The 19,262-nt window shown below is 42.5% G+C and overlaps 1 protein-coding gene across 1 annotated transcript; it reads left to right on the top strand.

The window, feature by feature from the left end:
* Positions 1–4,174: 4,174 nt before the first annotated feature.
* LOC542777 (MADS-box transcription factor 6) lies at positions 4,175–11,513 on the top strand. The gene is made up of 8 exons (XM_044557636.1): positions 4,175–4,642; positions 7,275–7,353; positions 8,515–8,576; positions 8,683–8,782; positions 10,380–10,421; positions 10,714–10,755; positions 10,877–11,043; positions 11,123–11,513. Exons 1-8 carry the CDS (start codon positions 4,461–4,463, stop codon positions 11,223–11,225), a joined length of 777 nt encoding a protein of 258 aa, XP_044413571.1. The 5' UTR covers positions 4,175–4,460; the 3' UTR covers positions 11,226–11,513.
* The last annotated feature ends 7,749 nt before the right edge of the window (positions 11,514–19,262 follow it).

The following is a 19,262-nucleotide window of genomic DNA, read 5'->3' on the forward strand; positions in this document are numbered from 1 at the left end:
CCATATGCATTCCATGAATAACAATGCTCTAGATATTTTGCATGATGCATTACATCCTTTGAGTCTCCATTATGACATACATCATAACAAACCTCTCATGATGGATGACATGTTTCTATATCACGCATCTCATTTATTTGAGCATTGGATATTTTGTTCTAACCGACACAAGCACGTGCACATCATGATGGATGATGTGTACATATACCACGCACACACAATTTTCCCTTTGTCTTTGTTTTGTGTAGGTACTTATGAACACTCGTCAACTTCTCAATCCCAAGAGTTGACAAAACGAGCTCTTGAGAGCAACGATGACTTGGGATCCCGTGGACTGTCCTTAACACCGTTCTCTTCGCGCAACGACTACGCGCTTCTCTTCTACTTGGTTCTCACGCGGCTATGGGCTATTTACCACTTGTCACCTTATGCCCATACTATCGTGTTCACTTTGCGTGTTACCCTTGCTTCTATGCCTTTTCCATGCAATTGTGACCCTTGTGTGCATCTACCCATGCTTCACCATTATGATACTCCTATGTGTATTTGCATGCTTGGTGGAGATCCTTGTTGCTATTGCCATGTTTATCATGTGCCCCATGTTATTGATGCTTGTTGTGTTGGGAGAGTCATGATGTCCCATTGCTATTTACATATGGTCTCTCACCAATACATTCATGCTATTCTTCTCATTTCTTGCTTTCATGCTTGTGCTATGTCATGTGAATTATTCATGCACACTATTTGCACCAATGACATGCTTGCCATGATTCCTCCTAGTATGTTGCATCTTCGCACTACTAGCGTGCTTGACTTTATTGCTATGATTGCTTGCTATGTTGCATCACCCATGTTCCACTATTACTTGCTTTCTTGGGTTGATGACATATATGTTGATGCCTCTCACTTGATTTGTCATGATCATTGCCTCTTGTCTCCATTATTTGCCTCTTTCATATCCACTGGTATTGAGTGCAACCATACTATGCTTATTGATCTTAGAGACTTTGACACCTCACTTGTGATGAATGCTTGTTTGATTGAGCCTCTTGTATTTGGCTATTCTTACATCATATGCCTCCATACTATGAAATGCTCCCTTGTACTTTCTTATGATGAGCATGATGCATACACTTGTTGGGTATCTTACCACATGAATGATAGGTTTTGCACTTCCGCTAACCTCATTTGTTTTTCTGAGTGTTTGTCATGTTCTTTTGTTTTGAAGGATTCACAAGGCATTGGTATGCCACGGCATCATGCATTGATATACCACCACCTCCATATTTGTTGATTGTGCTCATACATGTCTTGCTCGATGGACATATCATACTCACCACAAGTTTGCACCCCATGCATGGATTGACTCACATTATGATTGCCTTGTTGCATCTTGTATTCCCATGTCATCCATGATATTTGAGCTTGTGCATTTCCTTAGCAAATTTGTTGTGATCTTCCTTGATGGCATTTTCATACATCATGATCATATGGTCCTCCATCAATTGCATGATGCCATTCACATATTTAGCATCCATTGCTATGTTCATGATTTTGATGCACCATCCCATTATGACATCATTTTGCACCGTGGTTGCATTGCTCATACTCATAACACAATTGTGTGCACAATGATTGCATTTGTTCCCATGAATGCTTTGCATACCATTCTAGATCATCTTGATAAGCTTCATGCGCTTTATCACGAACTATCTTGCCGCACGGACTCATTCTTGCATGATGGACACTTTGTGTGGGCTAACCATTGTATTTCCGAGTGTTGCTTGTGTTTGCTCTTTTTGCATGTCTATCACTCCGGCGACACCTTGGACTACTTGGATTGCACAATGCCTTCATCGATGTCCAACTACAAGTCCGTCCACGACAACCGTTTCCATGGTGATGAGGATCACGATCCGAGGTCGGATCTTTCCCAAGGGGGGAGATGATGCGGAGCATCCCACGTTCATCCCCATGTACAATCCGACTACTCTCTCGAACATACGCCATTGGACACAGCGTGAACCCGTTCCTAAATGCTTCCCCTTTCCATTCGTGTGAGACATGGTTCCTACTTCAAGCACGGACCTTGTGCATACTCAGGTACACCCAAGGAGACCATGGAGAGCCCAAGGACCAAGGCCAGACATGGAAGAGAAGAAGGAAGAAGAGTCTGCTGCTACAGCAGCCGGACATCCGGCCATGTCCCGGACATCCGGCCCAGCCCGGACATCCGGCCCTACCACCGGAAATCCGGCCTCCATCACATAATGCATCTGGGAACGACCCCGACAGCCCGGACATCCGGCCCCACGCCCCGGACATCCGGCTCTTCCTGAGCCGCCGGACATCCGGACCCCACCTATCCAGAGAGCTCCGAGACCGGCCACTCCAGCCCGGACATCCGGCCCGCTAGCCCGGACATCCGGCACCTCGCGAAGGCCCGGACATCCGGCCCGATGCCCGGACATCCGGCCTCCCCTGCCTGCGTGCAGCGCATCTAGGACGAGGCCCATGTACCCCTTCACCCCTTAGACTATATATACTCCCCCTCCACCTACGTTTTAGGGTTAGCATTGTGATAGCTCATTTAGAGATAGAGCTTTGCTCACCCATACAAATCTCCTCCTCGTGAGAGACTGCGGCCTCTTCGGAGAAGATCCACCATGGATTCAAGACCCCTTTACGGGAAGATCCCTCGTGGATTCAAGACCTCCTCTCGGAGATGAGCTACCGCCACTTGTATCGTCCGTTGTTGACTTTGTATCTCGTGCTACTCGTGCTTCGATGATCTAGACCTTGTGTGATTGATCTCTTGTCGGTTGAGTGTTTCTCTCGTTCGTCCCCTTGATTTCCTCGTGTTCTTCCGCGCGTTCTTCGTGATTCCCCGTAGGATCCACTCCAAACGTGAAAGATCGCCCCCTAGGATTCCGCCCTACATCATGCATGGAGTATCAAGCATGAGACATTTGCTTTCCTGCATCTCATTATTCCAAAAGGTAACAACGTAGCCAAGAAAATTAGACTTTTTTTCGCCTAGCAAAATTTTAATCCATGCTTCATGATGTACATATATTATGATGTTTATGAACTTTCTCATACATATATGGATTTCAATCTTAGACTTTGTCATATATATGAAGGAACCGGCATAAATGGATAAGCATTTCATAATGTCGGTTCCTTCAATATGGATAGGACCACCTAAAACGATCGCATGTGGTTGTGAATAAAACCATTTGTTGATACTATAGGTGTTTATTTTCACACCATGTTTCTTACCGGGTAGGATTCTTGCGATGTATCATGTGCTAATATACATTGATGTACATAACCATACATCAATTTGAAATAATATATGTATTAGATTACCAATAACAATCATGAATGTGTGCGCGTACTTCTCCAACGTTTCAAATGATAATAATGAGAAGTGATATTGTTTATGTTTTGTTCGATTCGGATTCCTCAAATCTCAGTCATATGTATTCATAGTTGGACCAACATTGACCATTTGTAAGACGAAATCAGATAAATCAATTGAGTCCTTGATAGACAGCCAAAGGACAGCAGTAGAAGATATCTAAATTAGAAAGTACCACTAGTATCTAAGAGCATACGCACAACTTTGTTGTGCTAAAAGTACGTATACCTTTTGAGTTAGGATTGTGCAACTTAGGGGTTAATTAGCTGAGGTTAACAAAACTTCTTGCAGGCAACCAGGAACTAGGTAGCATTAGAGAACTTGGTTTTGGGAGGAGTACGCGAGGCACAAGTACTAGCTAGCTAGCACCAAACGAACCGCTTTTAGGGTTTATACTAGATGAAACAGATCATCTCCCCATGGCTTAAGCCGGGAAGTTCCTGCCTCTTTATTTTTGGGGCATCCTCCACCGGCCGAGGAGGTGGTCCAAATGGACCAGTAGGTGGCGACATACATGGTTCGGGTTAAGTCTAGGAGGGGCGGCGTAGGATGGCGCGGCTCCCCTCCCCCTCCCTGGTGTATGCGCACATGCACCCATCACCCCTGCAGAGCGACGTGTGTATTTGTGGCGTGGGGGACGCAGCATTGGATCGCCCTCATTCCGGCCCGTGCTTCCAGTTAGGGTAAACCCGTGGTAACTGCCCCGTCCCGCCCCAAAGTTACCCTCCTTTAAAGTCGAGAGAGATAGGGCGCGCGACAGGGATGTGTCAAGCGAGATCGACGCAAGAAACCAGCGCCGAGCTACTGTAACAGTACCCACCATTGCTCCCCTTTTTCCCCTTGCCTCCACTAATATCCCGCGCCCCCCTCCCGGCTCATTATATGCTTGCTGGGGCACCATCGCTCCCCATCCCAAGCCCTATGCGCTAGTAGGTTGCGCATCAGAACCGCCGCAGGAGGAAGAGCGCAGAGCTAGCTTGCTGATCGGTAGAGCTTTGCTTGCTTGCTTGCTTGGAAGGTGGAGGAGGAGGAGATCATGGGGAGGGGAAGGGTTGAGCTGAAGCGTATCGAGAACAAGATCAACCGGCAGGTCACCTTCTCCAAGCGCCGCAACGGCCTGCTCAAGAAGGCCTACGAGCTCTCCGTGCTCTGCGACGCCGAGGTGGCGCTCATCATCTTCTCCAGCCGCGGCAAGCTCTACGAGTTCGGCAGCGCCGGGTATACACATACATATAATCAACGAGCTCCCCTCCCTTGCATCATCGGCTGATTCGCCTTGCTGCATGCAGATCTGCTGTTTCACCTTGCACAATTGCTTCTTTTCTGATGCTTTCCTTTGCCGCTGTTTCGTGGTTTTTGTAGCACGTAGCCGAGCTACGCTTTGTAGTAGTTCCTGCGCTTTGGCTACGCAAAGCTATTTTATTCCTGCTACGTATGCTACTATAGGGGCATGGCGGTGTTCTTATAACCCGGAGGGGTGGATCCGTAACTAGCATGAGGCATCTTTTCCGCAGATCTACGAACCCTACACCCTTTACCTCTTTCTTCCAGCTTCTCCGGAGCGGCCATCCTCCGTGCTGGTGTGTGTCAGAGAACACCTTAGTTAATTGCTCAGCTAGTAGAGAGATGGGATTGTTTTTGTGTGGAACAATAGAGAAGTCGGGGGACTGCGAGGGGAAAGGGGAGGTATGCTCTTTCCATTTTGATCCGGGGTATTAAAATACTGCAGTGTAAACGTTCGATTTGGTACTTGTTTTGCCCTGGGCTTGAGGCAGCGCCAGCCAATCTGGCCCGATCTGAGTATATGTGTCATGAGTTGGTTGCCTGTTCTTCACCCTTCTGCGCATCATCTTTCCATCCGATTTCATGCCATGTTTCTCACCAAGGAAATTTTTGTTTTGTTTTGATTTGATTTTATGTTCTTTTATGAGATTCTTGCAGTATGATTTTTTGCCTAAAGAGAGATTTAGATTTTGCCTATAGGGAGAATCTTTAAAACACATTTTCAGTGCTGAAATCGAGATCCTTCCCCCTTTCCCCCCTTTTTCTTGTTCAATCTCCTTTCGTTGTCTCCTTTTCTTGTCTTGGTTCATTTTCTCTAAGGTTTCCTTCATGTATCCACAGTCTGGCTATGTGAAGTTCAAGCAAAAGTAACTTCACCATATTTCCTTCTTCCCATAATTGATCTTATTCTCAAGCACGCATCAGTTTCCTCTTATGGTAGTGTGGTCAAAAGATGTCGGGAGACAGTGCATTTTGCTTTTCTTCTTGTTCCTTTCCTCATTTTATGCTGATGAGTGCTGCCTAGTACAATTATTAATCGGTCTTTGGAGTTTACTGCTCCTGGAAATTGCTTGCTCTCCCATGTTACTTTTGTGTTGCGATTTTCTTTTACTAGCGTGGCAGATCTACTTTCTGTTTGCCTGTTCTTTATGTACCAAAGCAGTTTATTTATTACCAAAAAAGCAGTTTTTTTCCCCATGTTATATCTCCGTTGGGGCAGGATTGATGTTTGGCACTAATATTTTCATTTGCGTATATGTATTGTGCACCCGTGGTAGTAAATCGTATACTGATCGAGCATCTTATTTTTATCTAGTGCCAGCTAATTAATCCATACTAAGTTTTCTGAGATGGTGGTAATCGTCCAAACTAGATGTAGGACTACGGTCAAGTGTAACTAGTATTTTGATTTGTTTTTTGCGTCTTTGTTCCGGTGGCTCTTAGTTAGGAGCATTCACCTTTGGATCTTTTCTTTTGTTCTTGTACATCACACTTTCTGTTCTTCTTTTTCTTTTGTATGGCTGGTATGTCTTAGTGCACAACGGTTGTTTGGGAAGTATGTATACTAGTATTCCTCAAGATTGTCTGAAATATTACAAACATGTGTGCTCTGAAGAAAGTGAGCACATATCTGTCTATTGCATCATAAGATGAAGCTACTTTGACCAAGCATTTGAGCTTTTACTCATGGCACTCATCTAAGAGATAGGCCTAAAGGCCAAAATCCCAGTAGATCTGGCATGCACGTTTGTTAACTGATATTTAGGATGCCGTTGAGTATCACTCCTGGTAGATCTTTCACTCCACTTCTTTCTTCATTTTGTTAATGTGTTATAGTTCATTATCATGTGCTTAGACCATCAAATTAGGGTCCCTAAAATTTTTAGGGTGGCTTCATTTCTAGCACTCTGTGTTAACTGGTATTTTCCTCCTTTCTTACAAAATCGATGGTACCTTAATGTGTGCAGCCAATCTACAATAAATATTTTTTGTAATAAGAGAAGTACTAAGCATTTACGAAATCCATGTTCACTCTTTGCCAGGTTAACCGTATTGTTTTAAGAAAACATTTCTTTTCTCATGTGACATAGTTTTAAGATTTATTTGATTTTCCATAGTAAAAATAATTTTTCTATCATATGACCAAAGATGCGAATAAATCTTCTAATCTGTATGTAGAACGGTTTCTCATTTTGGAGTATCGACGCATCATAGAGGAATTTTGGGCCACATGCGGGGAAGTGCCATATGCGAGCAGACTCACTAAATAACACATATACTACTATTTTTTAATAAAATATATACAACATGTCTTCTTGCAAACCATATGAAAACTGACTACACATGCATTGTTCTTGAGCCATATCTAGTTAACAAAAAAAAACTTCTTATGCGGAAACACTACTGTAGTTAATATTAGCTAATTACCTATTGGAATCAAGATGCTCTATACTCTACCCATATGTTTTATTTCCCAAGCATATCTTTTTGTGAGATTTATCAAAGTATCAATGTTTGAAATTCCATAGAGCTACAAATTTATTTGTAAATTAAATTTCTTGGGCAGCACAACAAAAACATTGGAAAGATACCAACACTGCTGCTATAATGCTCAAGATTCCAATGGGGCACTATCTGAAACTCAGGTATATATATTTATCGATTGGTCGTTGTACCACCACATGATTTTCTTATATCCTGACTCTTTTCAAAAATTTATTAAAATACAGTAATACTAGGTCATATATATCAGATATCCAAGTTCATAACCGTCTTAGATAGTTGCTATTTTAAATAAAAAATAAATAATAATATTCCTTAATTTAGGTCACTCGATAATATAAGGAGAATTTTCTTTTAGACCACCAGGCTGAGGCGTTGGACATTACTTATTTGGTCATGTCTTGTAACTATTTTCTACACATAAACATATATGACATGTGCCAAAAAAATTCCATCCTTTCATGCATTCATGCTACCACTTAACGAAGTGAGAAACACAGTAAAAACAATAACAGACTGTCTTATTTATGTGGTGACATAAGAAATGTCGAGTTATGGTGGTCCCTTATCTTGAAGAAATGATGTACAATAAGTTTCTTGTAAAACTGAAGTTGTTTAATTGTTGAGTTTAATCAATGTACTGGAAAAATCAGTCATATTTTAAAATTTTCACTATGCAGTCCACCATCTATCTACTCAATTAATTTCAGAACCCAAACCCAACATAACACCAACATATGTATATATGTATATATATACCAAGGAACAAATGTCAGTGGTTCAGTACGTATTTAAAATGTTCTTAAATAAAGTTCTGGTAAACTAATTTTCACCTCTAAAGAATATATAAGAATTGAAACTTTTGAGAATGAATAGCCTTACCATATCTCTGTTAGTTTCTCCTTCTGTTCTATCATTTTCCCCCCATGGCATGTCTCAAAAAATAGGGCTGACATATTTGAACCTTAATACCATTGGATTGTAATGCTCATCAATCATGCATGTTTTTAACTTATAGGATTAATTTCATTAGTACATAGGCGACTTTTGTAATAAGTGCACGGACATTTTTTTCTCTCACTGAAAGCTCTTGGATTCATTATTTGTCACTCATATACAGTATTATGTAGTGTCAATGCCACGTTAGTCCAGTAGGACACATAGATTTATTTTTGTATAGTACATGTTAAACAAACTTAAGAGGCTAGACAAACATTATCTTGTGATGCATTATCTCATGTAGCTAAAACCTGTTAAATATTCTGGTTATGTAACTAATCTGGCTGTATATTTCTGCTCTGAAGAGCTGGTACCAGGAAATGTCAAAGCTAAAGGCAAAATTCGAAGCGTTGCAGCGAACTCAGAGGTCCACTTCTAGGCTCTAGCTTCACGTCTCATTCACAGAATGTAGATTCAAATTAAGTGACTAAGGTATTTGGATTACATACTCTTTGTGTGCTTATTTTGAGCAGACACTTGCTTGGGGAGGACCTTGGACCGCTCAGCGTGAAAGAACTGCAGCAGCTGGAGAAACAGCTAGAATGTTCTCTGTCACTGGCCAGACAGCGAAAGGTTCAAATATTTGCAACTCACATATTTATTCATGTGTTATATGCACCAACTGGCTTGACAATTAATGAAGTCAATCTTGGATTCATTAATGGCACTGGGATCACAATTGAGGAGTACCGTACCGGAAATATGGAATATGCATGGTACAGAATGACTACCATATGTTAGTGAAAATTAAAACCTAATATAACCGATAGATTTCTAAATTTTTCAGAGAACTGCATTACCCGCTTAGACTTGCTCTCGTTTTAATCTATTCATTGGGATGTAAACTATTGTACGTTTTGTCGGAAAAAACAGTTCTAGTAATCTACACCGTACCTGACGATTCAAATCCATTTGCGGTTTCTGATGGTATGGTTCAGTGGCTCTGAACAAGGTAACAAATTAGTAGCAGATCCTGTTCACATTGCCCCTGAGGTTTGGAGGCTGTACAGAACAACCAAAGCTTAAAATAGTCTATCTTAGAGCAAATACAACATGTTAGGGCTATGGTGACGAAACCAACCTGCAAAACATCTAGCGGTGCTCGGTTTACAAGCATTAATTAGGCGAAGGGAGTTACCTAGTCTAGTTCACGCCTCAAGGGATGATATGGTCCTTTTCAATTGAAAGTGGTAACATATTTGCCATATATTTCATGATTACTCCCTCTGTGAACTAATATAAGATCGTTTAGATAACTAAAACTAATATATTAGTTTATAGATGGAGTACTATTCACTTGTATGAATCACATTTTAGAGTAGGAATTCATGCCAAGGAAAACGGCTTTACATACATTTTTTGAAAAATACTTCGATTTGTAGCCACCTAAGAAATAGTTATTTCTAAGTCAGCTATGTTGCACATCTCTCGGGCGCAAAAAAAAAACAAGAAGCTAGGTTGCACATCATTGAGTTAATGGTTCTACAATGCACTAAAAAGATTGTGTGATTTTAGGTCTTAGAAATGTGCAACTGCCTTTTGAACTTCTCCATTATAAGTTGCATATTATTCCTAAAAATTCCAACCACCCAATTAGTTGTTACATAAAGAAGCAATATTCAAGATTGTTGATTTAGAAACGACTACGTGTTAGTCGCTTGAGAAATAGGCATGCCCAAATACTTCAAAATCTTCCAAAACAAATCATGGATATTAGTGCATTGGAAGATTGGCTACATTACTTTTGCATATTTGCCTAACCGATTGTCCAATAGTTTATGCATGAAATTTTCATATTTGCAAGATTGGCTACATTATTTTTGCATATTCTAATCACATAATGTTCATGTGCACATATCTCTATGTCAAAATCCATTTAAATTTCACAACTGTATTGTTCTATGATCTGTCCAAATGGATTTATAAGATAAGGAATATTACAAGTACTCCCTCCCTTCTGATTTACTCGTCGTGGTTTTAGTCCAAATTTGAACTAAAACCACGACGAGTAAATCGGAATGGGGGGAGTAGATATATATGCATAACTTCAGAAACTGAAGACATGGAAAATTGTTATTCCCGTCAAAATGAAGTATGGAAAATAAATGGTTATTCTTTGCTTTGTTCATTCAACTACCAATTCAATACTCACCAAGTTATCGGTTCGCAGACACAACTTATGATGGAGCAGGTGGAGGAACTTTGCAGGAAGGTATGTAACATAGCAGCATGGGCGAGCCTTGCTTGTACGTACATGTGTGTGCGTGTGTGTGCTAGTTATCTACTGCTTCGCTTCTACTACGAATGACTTGCACTGCCGTAGGTTTGTCAATGTACCTAGCTATCTAGGGACGTATTGCAAAAAGGACATTTGGCAGACCATTTAACCGCACTGTATGGGCCAGCAGCTTGCACGTTCATCCTCTTGTAGATATCTTTATTGCGCCCGAGAATCAGTTGATTTTTGTAACATACAATTCACTGTATGTACTTGCCACATGCAGGAGCGTCAGCTGGGAGACATCAACAGGCAACTCAAGCACAAGGTTAATAAATAGTTCACACATATTATTATTCCTATTTGATCTGTACACACACAACATTAAGAACTTCATTCGCATTTCTATTCCTTTTTAACTGTTGCTTTGCTTCTTGCCGAGTTTGCAGCTCGATGCTGAAGGCAGCAACAGCAACAACTACAGGGCCATGCAGCAGATCTCCTGGGCTGCCGGCACCGTCGTGGACGAGGGCGCCGCCGCATATCACATGCAGCAGCATCAGCAACACCCTAATCATTCCGCTGCTATGGACTGTGAACCCACTCTGCAAATTGGGTACCTACGATCGAGCACCTTGCATACACCTGTTCCGTCTTCCATCCATGCAACTGAACTGACATTATATATGCCGCAGGTACCATCATCAGTTCACGGCTCCTGATCAGCCAGCCAATAATATTCCACGGAGCAGCGCCCCCGGAGGGGAGAACAACTTCATGCTGGGGTGGATTCTCTGAGCGAGCGAGCTGCTAGCGCAGCTGGTTAGCTTGTCTGTCCATCAGCCAAGAAACCAAATAAAATGCGTGTGCTGCTCCTTCATGCTCTACACGAGAAGTATCCTGCGTCGCGCGTGCCTCTTTCTTTATTTTTACTCGTTGTTTGTGTGTGTAAGAAGTAAGAACCAAGAACCACTTCTATATTTTGAGTATTTTAACTGCATGGATCTTGTAAAACACTTGCAAGTTCCAAGCTGTCCATGCATGCATGCCAAGTTATCCAGTAAAACTATAATTTGTGGACGATTATTGCTTATGCGTGTTTCATCATTTGTTTGAAGTGGAGACTGGTAGTTGTGCATGGGACTCAATAAGTAGTGACCCCCACCCCCGCCCAAAAAAGTTGATAAACAATTGCTATGCGTGTGCAACTTTCTTGCCAAGGAACGACACGCCAATCTTGTTTTTGAATCACATCCAGAATGTGCCGTTCAGCTCTTCAATGCGATGACAAGGACATACCAAAGGCCGATTACTATTCGTTTCCAGAATATGTGCGAATTATTGTACTGTTGCACAATTGGAATCAAAAGTTGCCACAATTATGTGTAAGGTAGAATGTCGTATGTACTCATCACTTATCCGTTGATTGGTGTGTGTGTGCGCGCGCGCATGCGTGTCCATTGACATATTTTCTTTAAATTATTCAGATTCATCAACTCGTTGTATTTATGCACACGGAAGGTATTGACAGACATGTATGGTCATCTTGATCATATATCCATAAAAAGAACTCTACTACAAATCTAACGTCAGATTTTTGACCATGGCAAACCAAATATTTTTCATTGCAAATTATGTCCTCCGAGGATGGCAAGTTTAGTTGGCTAGCATGGCAAATCCACCTTGGTTCACTTTTTTGTCAAAAAATTGTTGCGCTTGCAAACTAAATTTGCCATCATCGCACCAATATAAATTGCCATGAAAAACATCAGATTCGTCATGCCTAAAAATCTTACGTCAGATTTTTTATCATTTTCACATTGGTGCTGATAGTGCCCAGTTGAGCAAGCAGGGATGGTTAATCAGAGGTTTCACTTAGGTTCCAAGAAGTGGAATTGTTTTCTTTCAATTGCACCTTCTTTGATTAAATTTTATTTTTTGAAATAATGAGCCTCCTCGTCGATTTTCATTAAAGAAATCGCCACAAAGTTTTACAACAGAAACTAAGATAAGTAAGGAACAGAGCTAGGAAACTAATTACAGACTAGTTTCTTAGGCACAACAAAGGCGAAAGGCCCAACAAATCTGGCACCAAAATGAGGGAGAAGACCTGGTCATGTAGGATCAACATAAGGTTTACAGCCATGGCTTCTGGCATAAATTTCTTCAATCACTCTCTTGATCAGAGCCACCCCTTGCTAAGATCTTCCTCTATCTTGGCTTCTTTGCAAGATACTCAAAGCATTTAGATAGTAGCATAGGTGACACACCACAGAAGAATGGCCATCAAGAAACTTCCTATCAAAGCATGCATTATTCCTAGTCTTCCAAATGGTCTAGCAAATGGTGACCCCTCTACAGAGAACATGTTTTCTCCCATCTCTGGGAAAATTCTTGATCAACCCACCCACCAAATCCTTGAGCTTATCTGGCTTTTGGATTACCAAAAGCACAAATCACCACTTGCCAGACAAGTTTAGCTAGAGCACATTCAAAAAAAAGAAGATGATCGATACTTAATTTGCAACTACAGAAAGGACATTCATCATTTCCTGTCGAACCTCTCTTCAACAAGTTCTCTTTGCTTAGGATGCTATTTCTCAACATCGGCTAAAGAAACACATTTATCTTATGTGGAATTTTCATTTTTCTAGATAGATTTGTAACCAACCAGTCTCCCATCTTTCAAATGCAAGTAGCTCTCTGACATCAAATTGGTTCTTGCAATTTAAAGGCAAATCCACTCTATCTTGAAAATTACTCAGATACTACCTCTGTCCTGGTTTATTGGTCCCCTTAGTATTTTGTGTCAAATTTTGACCATAGATTTGATTAAAAAATATTAATGCATGTCACAAAAAATATATCACTGGATTCGTATTTGAACATAATTTTTTATGATATTATTTTTACTATGTATAACTTATATTTTATTAGTTAAAATCGTGGTCAAAATATGACCCTAAATACAAGGGGTGGAGGTAGTACTTCTCAATCATCAACTTCTTGAGTCCTCCCACTTATCAATAGTCTCATCATGCAAACATATTCTAGATTCTAAAGCATCAAAGTCATTATTTGCCGGTACCGTGTATAGCTAGTTCACGGAACCAACTGCGCACGGGCCACAAACAGTCCCTCCGGCCAAAAGATAAACACGCAAGAAGGAGGTCCAACGAGGAGCTCCATGGTGGCATGCAGATCTTTGTCAAGACTTTCAACATCAAGACTGGATGCAAGACCCTTCGGCGGCGTCCGGCAACGGCCATTCCGCCCTTCTCCTAGAAGGCTCGGGCCATGGCACTCCATGTGTGGCATATAAGTCTTGCTCTTGCAGAACCTTTTGTGACACTTTTGTGAGTGGGCAACTTGGGCGGTGGAATTGCAACGGTGGAGGTCAAGTCATTCGCCCACCTACCGCATGGATGACACCTACACCGATACACGTAGCATCTGAACCAAGTCACCACCTTAAGCGGAGTGAAATGACGAGCGTCCATTCCCAGAAACCAGAATACCCTCACACTTCATCGTGCATTTAATGGGCATACCTACCTTGTCAGTTGAGGTGTTTTTCTAAGTAGTGTAGCCATTGTGACATCCCTTGTGCTATAAAAGGAGGTCTAGGCTACTGTAAAAAGGGTTGGACACTTGGTAGAAACCACATAGGAGCACACTACTCTTTCCGTTCCTGGAAAGGATTTGTAGATCTCTCACCAGATAAACCACACACAAAAGCAGGATTAGGGTACTACACAACCATGTGGCCCGAACCTGAGTATATCACAGTGTCTTCTTCATGCATTCATCATTGAGATAGATCCACGCTTTGAGTCCCGTCTACGAATCGGCAAGGGACGTCTACGGTCCTTGATGTCTCACGTGTGTCCTACACAAGCGCGACAACATTTGGCACACCAGGCAGGGGCGCTTGTGCGGATCTACATCAACAAGAGCCTCTGGCATCTTATGCAACGTTAGCATCATTGTCTCCCTCATCGACCTCTTCATCAACTTACGGTCGGGATGGCACCTTCCAAATCCCACAGAGTTGCGAAGGGCAAAGGTACCAAGGCTAAAGCTCTGCCTCTGCCTCAAGCTGAAGACGGCCCTAAGGCCCAAGGTTCCTAGAACCTTGGAATTCGGGTTCACCGGGCGGCAAGGAGCAAGAGCACGACACCTACGAGTCATCCTTCCCATGCCAGCACCGCGGGAGTAAATCGTGTCCCGCTCCTACCAATGGGAAGACCATGTAGCCCCGAGCCTGTGGGGCATGTTCCGCAACGCCCGCATGATCTGGGTTCTGTCGGACCCACTGGCCGCACCTCCAAGCATCCATCAAGAGTCGCGGACGAGCATCAATGCAGTCCCCTTCCGTGGGACAACCCCACATCTCCGCACGGTGGCGATGTGATTCCATCAGGAAACCGTAGGGTACCAGGCTCTCTCGTGCTCACCCAGGGTTTAATTCCCCACCGAGGCACTGGCCCGTGCATGATTGTTTCTCGGACTCCCACCCGAAGCTATTCAAATGGAAGCTTGGAAGGCCACCATCTAGAGCCTGGTCGAATATGCCGACCAAGGCGAGCACGACAGAGCGTCCACTCACCGCCAATCTACTACCCTGGTCGACAATAACGACCACTGGAGTCAGCGACATGCGACATCGGCACAGTCCCCATGTCGCCCTACTCGGATGAGGCCGCGTGGTGATCGTGAACACCGAATGTCGGTTGTGTTGTCTCTTGCACATCACGACCATCATCAGATGCTCAGGGATCGGCAAGGCCAAGATGCGTGCACTTGCATAGAAATATGCCAAGAAACTCGCCGACAGTCTCGTGCATGTGCGGATCTTGAAGATGCGCAGTGCTCCGGTGAGGACATGGATAACTTGTCCTGTGAAGCAGGTTGTGCTGCTTTCAACCCGGAGTTGCGCCGCATCAAGTGGCCAAGGCGATTCTGCCCCGACGTTTCTGTCCAATTCGACGGGAAAACCAACCCTACTGACTTTCTCAATGTCTACAACACCCCGTTTGTGGCTGTGAGCGGCCAAAAAATGAGCACTCGCCAACTGATTTCCCATGGCACTCAAGCCCAATATTCGCTCCTGGCTCATGAGTCTTCAAGAGAATTTCATTACTTCATGGGAAGATCTGTGCAAGCAATTTGTGGGCGCCTTCCAAGAAAGGTTCAAGCGGTTAGGGATGCCCAGTGACCTGCATCTTCTGGTGTAGAAGCCTGGGGAGCCGTTGTGCAAGTACATACAACATTTCAGCCAAGTGCAGCACAATATTCTAGACATTGATCTGGAAATGATCATCACTATGTTTCACTCAAATGTTCATCGACCCAAGATCATGGAGAAGCACGACACCCGCAAGGTACACACGGTTGCTGAGCTTTTTAAGCGCGCCCACAAGTGCGCACGTGCAGAAGGAAGAAGAATACCTGGGGATGGCATCGATGACACTGGAGAGAGAGTCGATGCCTCTCCAAGTTCCAGCAAACGCAAGAGCCAAAAGCACAAATCTAAAGTTGTGCTTGTGGTGGAGTCATCCAACAAGAAACCCAAGGCCAATGATAGATGCAAAGAGCAGGCCACAAGCGGCGCTCGGGGAACCCTTATTGCAAGATACATCTCACCTCCGACCATGACATCCAAGAATGTCGGCAGGTGGAATACCTGAATCAGAAGAAAAAGAAGGAGTACGAGAGGCGGGCTGATTACTTGTATCTTCATTGGTAATTCCCCGAAGAGGAGAGGATGATGCAGCACAACAAAGGTAAGTATTTCCCTCAGTTATGAAACCAAGGTTATCAATCCAGTAAGAGAACCAAGCAACACTATGTAAAAAACCACCTACACACAAACAACAAATACTTGCAACCCAACGCATTAGAGGGGTTGTCAATCCCTCCTTAGTATTGTGATAGATTAAATTGTATGAGATTTGATGAATAGATCTAACTAACACACAAAATAAAATAAATAAAGAAAAAGTGCAACAAGGTATTTTCAGATTTAATATGATAGGAAGTAGACCTGGGGGTCGTAGTTTTCACTAGAGGCTTCTCTCAAGAAAATAGCATACAGTGGGTAAAAAAATTACTATTGGGTAGTTGATAGAAAAGATAATAATCATGACGATATCAAAGGCAATGATCATGTATATAGGCATCATATCCAAGATAAGTAGACCGACTCCTGCCTGCATCTACTACTATAACTCCACACATCGACTGCTATCCATCATGCATCTAGTGTATTAATTTCATGGAAAAACGGAGTAATGCAATAAGAATGATGACATGATGTAGACAAGATAAACCCAAGTATGAGCAAACACCATCTTGTTACCCTTAATAGCAATGATACGCGTGTGTCATGTCTCTTTCTGTCACTGAGATTGAGCACCACAAGATTGAACCCATCACAAAGCACCTCTTCCCATGGCAAGAAAAATCAATCTAGTTGGCCAAACCAAACCAAAATTTCAGAGAAGAAATATGAGGATATAACAATCATGCACATAAGAGTTCAACAAAGACTCAAATAATACTCATGGATAGAACTAATCATAAACCCACAATTCATCGGATCCCAACAAACACACCGCAAAAAGTCATTACATCAAACAGATATCCAAGAACATCGAGGAGAACATTGTATTGAAGATCAAAAAGAGAGAATAAGCCATCTAGCTACTACTCCCTCCGTTCTAAAATAGATGACTCAACTTTGTACTAACTTTAGTACAAAGTTAGTACAAAATTGGGTCATCTATTTTGGAACGGAGGGAGTATCTATAGACCCATAGGTCTGTGGTAAACTACTAACGCATGATAGGAGGGGAAACAAGGATGATGATGAAACCCTCCATGATCGTTGCTCCCTCCGGCAGAGTGCCGGAAAAGGCTTCTATATTGGATCTCATGGTTTTGGAACTTGCGGCGGCTGGAAAAGTGTTTCACCGACTCCACTATGGTTTTTGGGATTCTAGAGTATTTATAGAGGTGGAGGTCGGTGGAGAAGCTTCCCGTGGGCTCCGCTACCCTCTAGGGCGTGCATGTGCCCCCTGGCGCGCCCTGGTGCCTAGTAGGCCCCACGGGCCTTCTCCCGTGTGCTCCTTTGACTCCCTACGTGTCTTTTGTCTAGAAAACGTTTTGTGGCATTTGGGCTTCATTTGGTATTGATATTCCACAAAGTAAAAAACAAGCAAAAAACTACAACTGGCACTGGGCACTATGTCAATAGGTTAGTCCCAAAAAATGATATGAAGTTGCTAGTAAATAAATATAAAACATCCAAGATTGATACTTTAATAGGATGGAACAATCAAAAATCATAGATACGTTGGAGACGTATCACGACCTGAGGAGAAGAAGGCTAAGGGTGGAGTCGGGCGCTTCAAGAAGAAGGACCAAAGAGACAGGAAGCAAAGGGAGCAGCCAACTAGAGGTCGCGACAAGAAGAGCGAGGATTGCGTCAGCGATGAGGAAGAGGGTGATGAAGTTGTTGAGTTTCAGAGGGCCAAGGTCATGGCTTGCGTTCACCGGGGTGATGGCTCGAGAATTTGTGATCTTTTTCGAGTGATTATTTTTTGGTTTTCACCGGAACTTTGTCACTTCTTGATTATTTATAACGCTAATCCTTTAAGATATAAGAAAATCCATTTTTCCATTGTTTGGTAGGAAATATCATATATGGAAGGAAACCAAGGAGAATTACTGCAAATCAATTTAACTAGAGCAACTTCCATGTGGAGAGTCAAGCCACCAAATGCAGCAGAGCAAAAGACAACCTTCCATACATCCGCAAGTGGTTGTATGGAGTGCCAATAGCTCCACCACGTCTATACAAGACACTTTCGTGAAGGGACCGAGGGGAGAAGAGAACCCTAGCCGCCGCCACCATAGCTAGAACAAAAGAGGAGGAGATCCGAAGAATCTTGGGGGATCATATTAGTTTCCTTTCATCTCCATCATCATCAGCCCCTTCACCATTGTTAGAGGAATTCCAAGTTGTGAGAACAATTTTAACCCTATTCAATCTCATCTGGAGATCAAGACTATTTGAATTATCCATTTTATCTTATTGTGGATCTTCCCTGTATTATCGATATGGTTTTCATGGGTTTAATCTCTGGTGTGATTGGTTTCTCTCTTATGATGCGTGAGTAACCCCCCATATGTGTGGGAGTTGTAGGTGAGTGGTAAGATTCATTTGTGCCTATCCTATATGTCATCATTTGTATTCACAGTAGTATGATCTGTCTAGTATGTTGTTATAATGTGGTGAACCCTATGCGTGTTGTCCAATTTAAGGGCCCAGACAACACGGTCTCAATTGGACAACACGGTCTCAAAACCTACACAGGTAACAAATATTGTTTAGGGAATCTGTGGCCTCTGACATGACAGGTGGAGACATCTATGAGGACCGAAGACAATATGAGATAACGGTTATCCATGAAACTTAATGCTTGGTTCAAGTCTAATGACCTTAATTGTGAAGATGACCACTCTGTGGCAATGGCAAAATAGGACCATAGAATGAAAAATATAATCCCGTGAGGACGAGTTTCATAACTTAAGGTTGATCCAGCGACAAAACACACATATCAAATATGATGAGTATGATACAGGGTAATTGGTATTAATGTCGCACTGGAACACTTGATACATTCTTACCATGAACTGAATTCTCTTCATGCCTAATCTCTTCATTGCAACAAACACCACTCTCACTTTCATTTATGTTATTTACCTATAAGATTTTTTACCTGTGTTACTATCCTTTTATCCTAGTTACTCTGGTTTATTCGTCCACCA

This window comes from Triticum aestivum, chromosome 6B, assembly GCF_018294505.1.
Source record: "Triticum aestivum cultivar Chinese Spring chromosome 6B, IWGSC CS RefSeq v2.1, whole genome shotgun sequence".
Lineage (NCBI taxonomy): Eukaryota > Viridiplantae > Streptophyta > Magnoliopsida > Poales > Poaceae > Triticum > Triticum aestivum.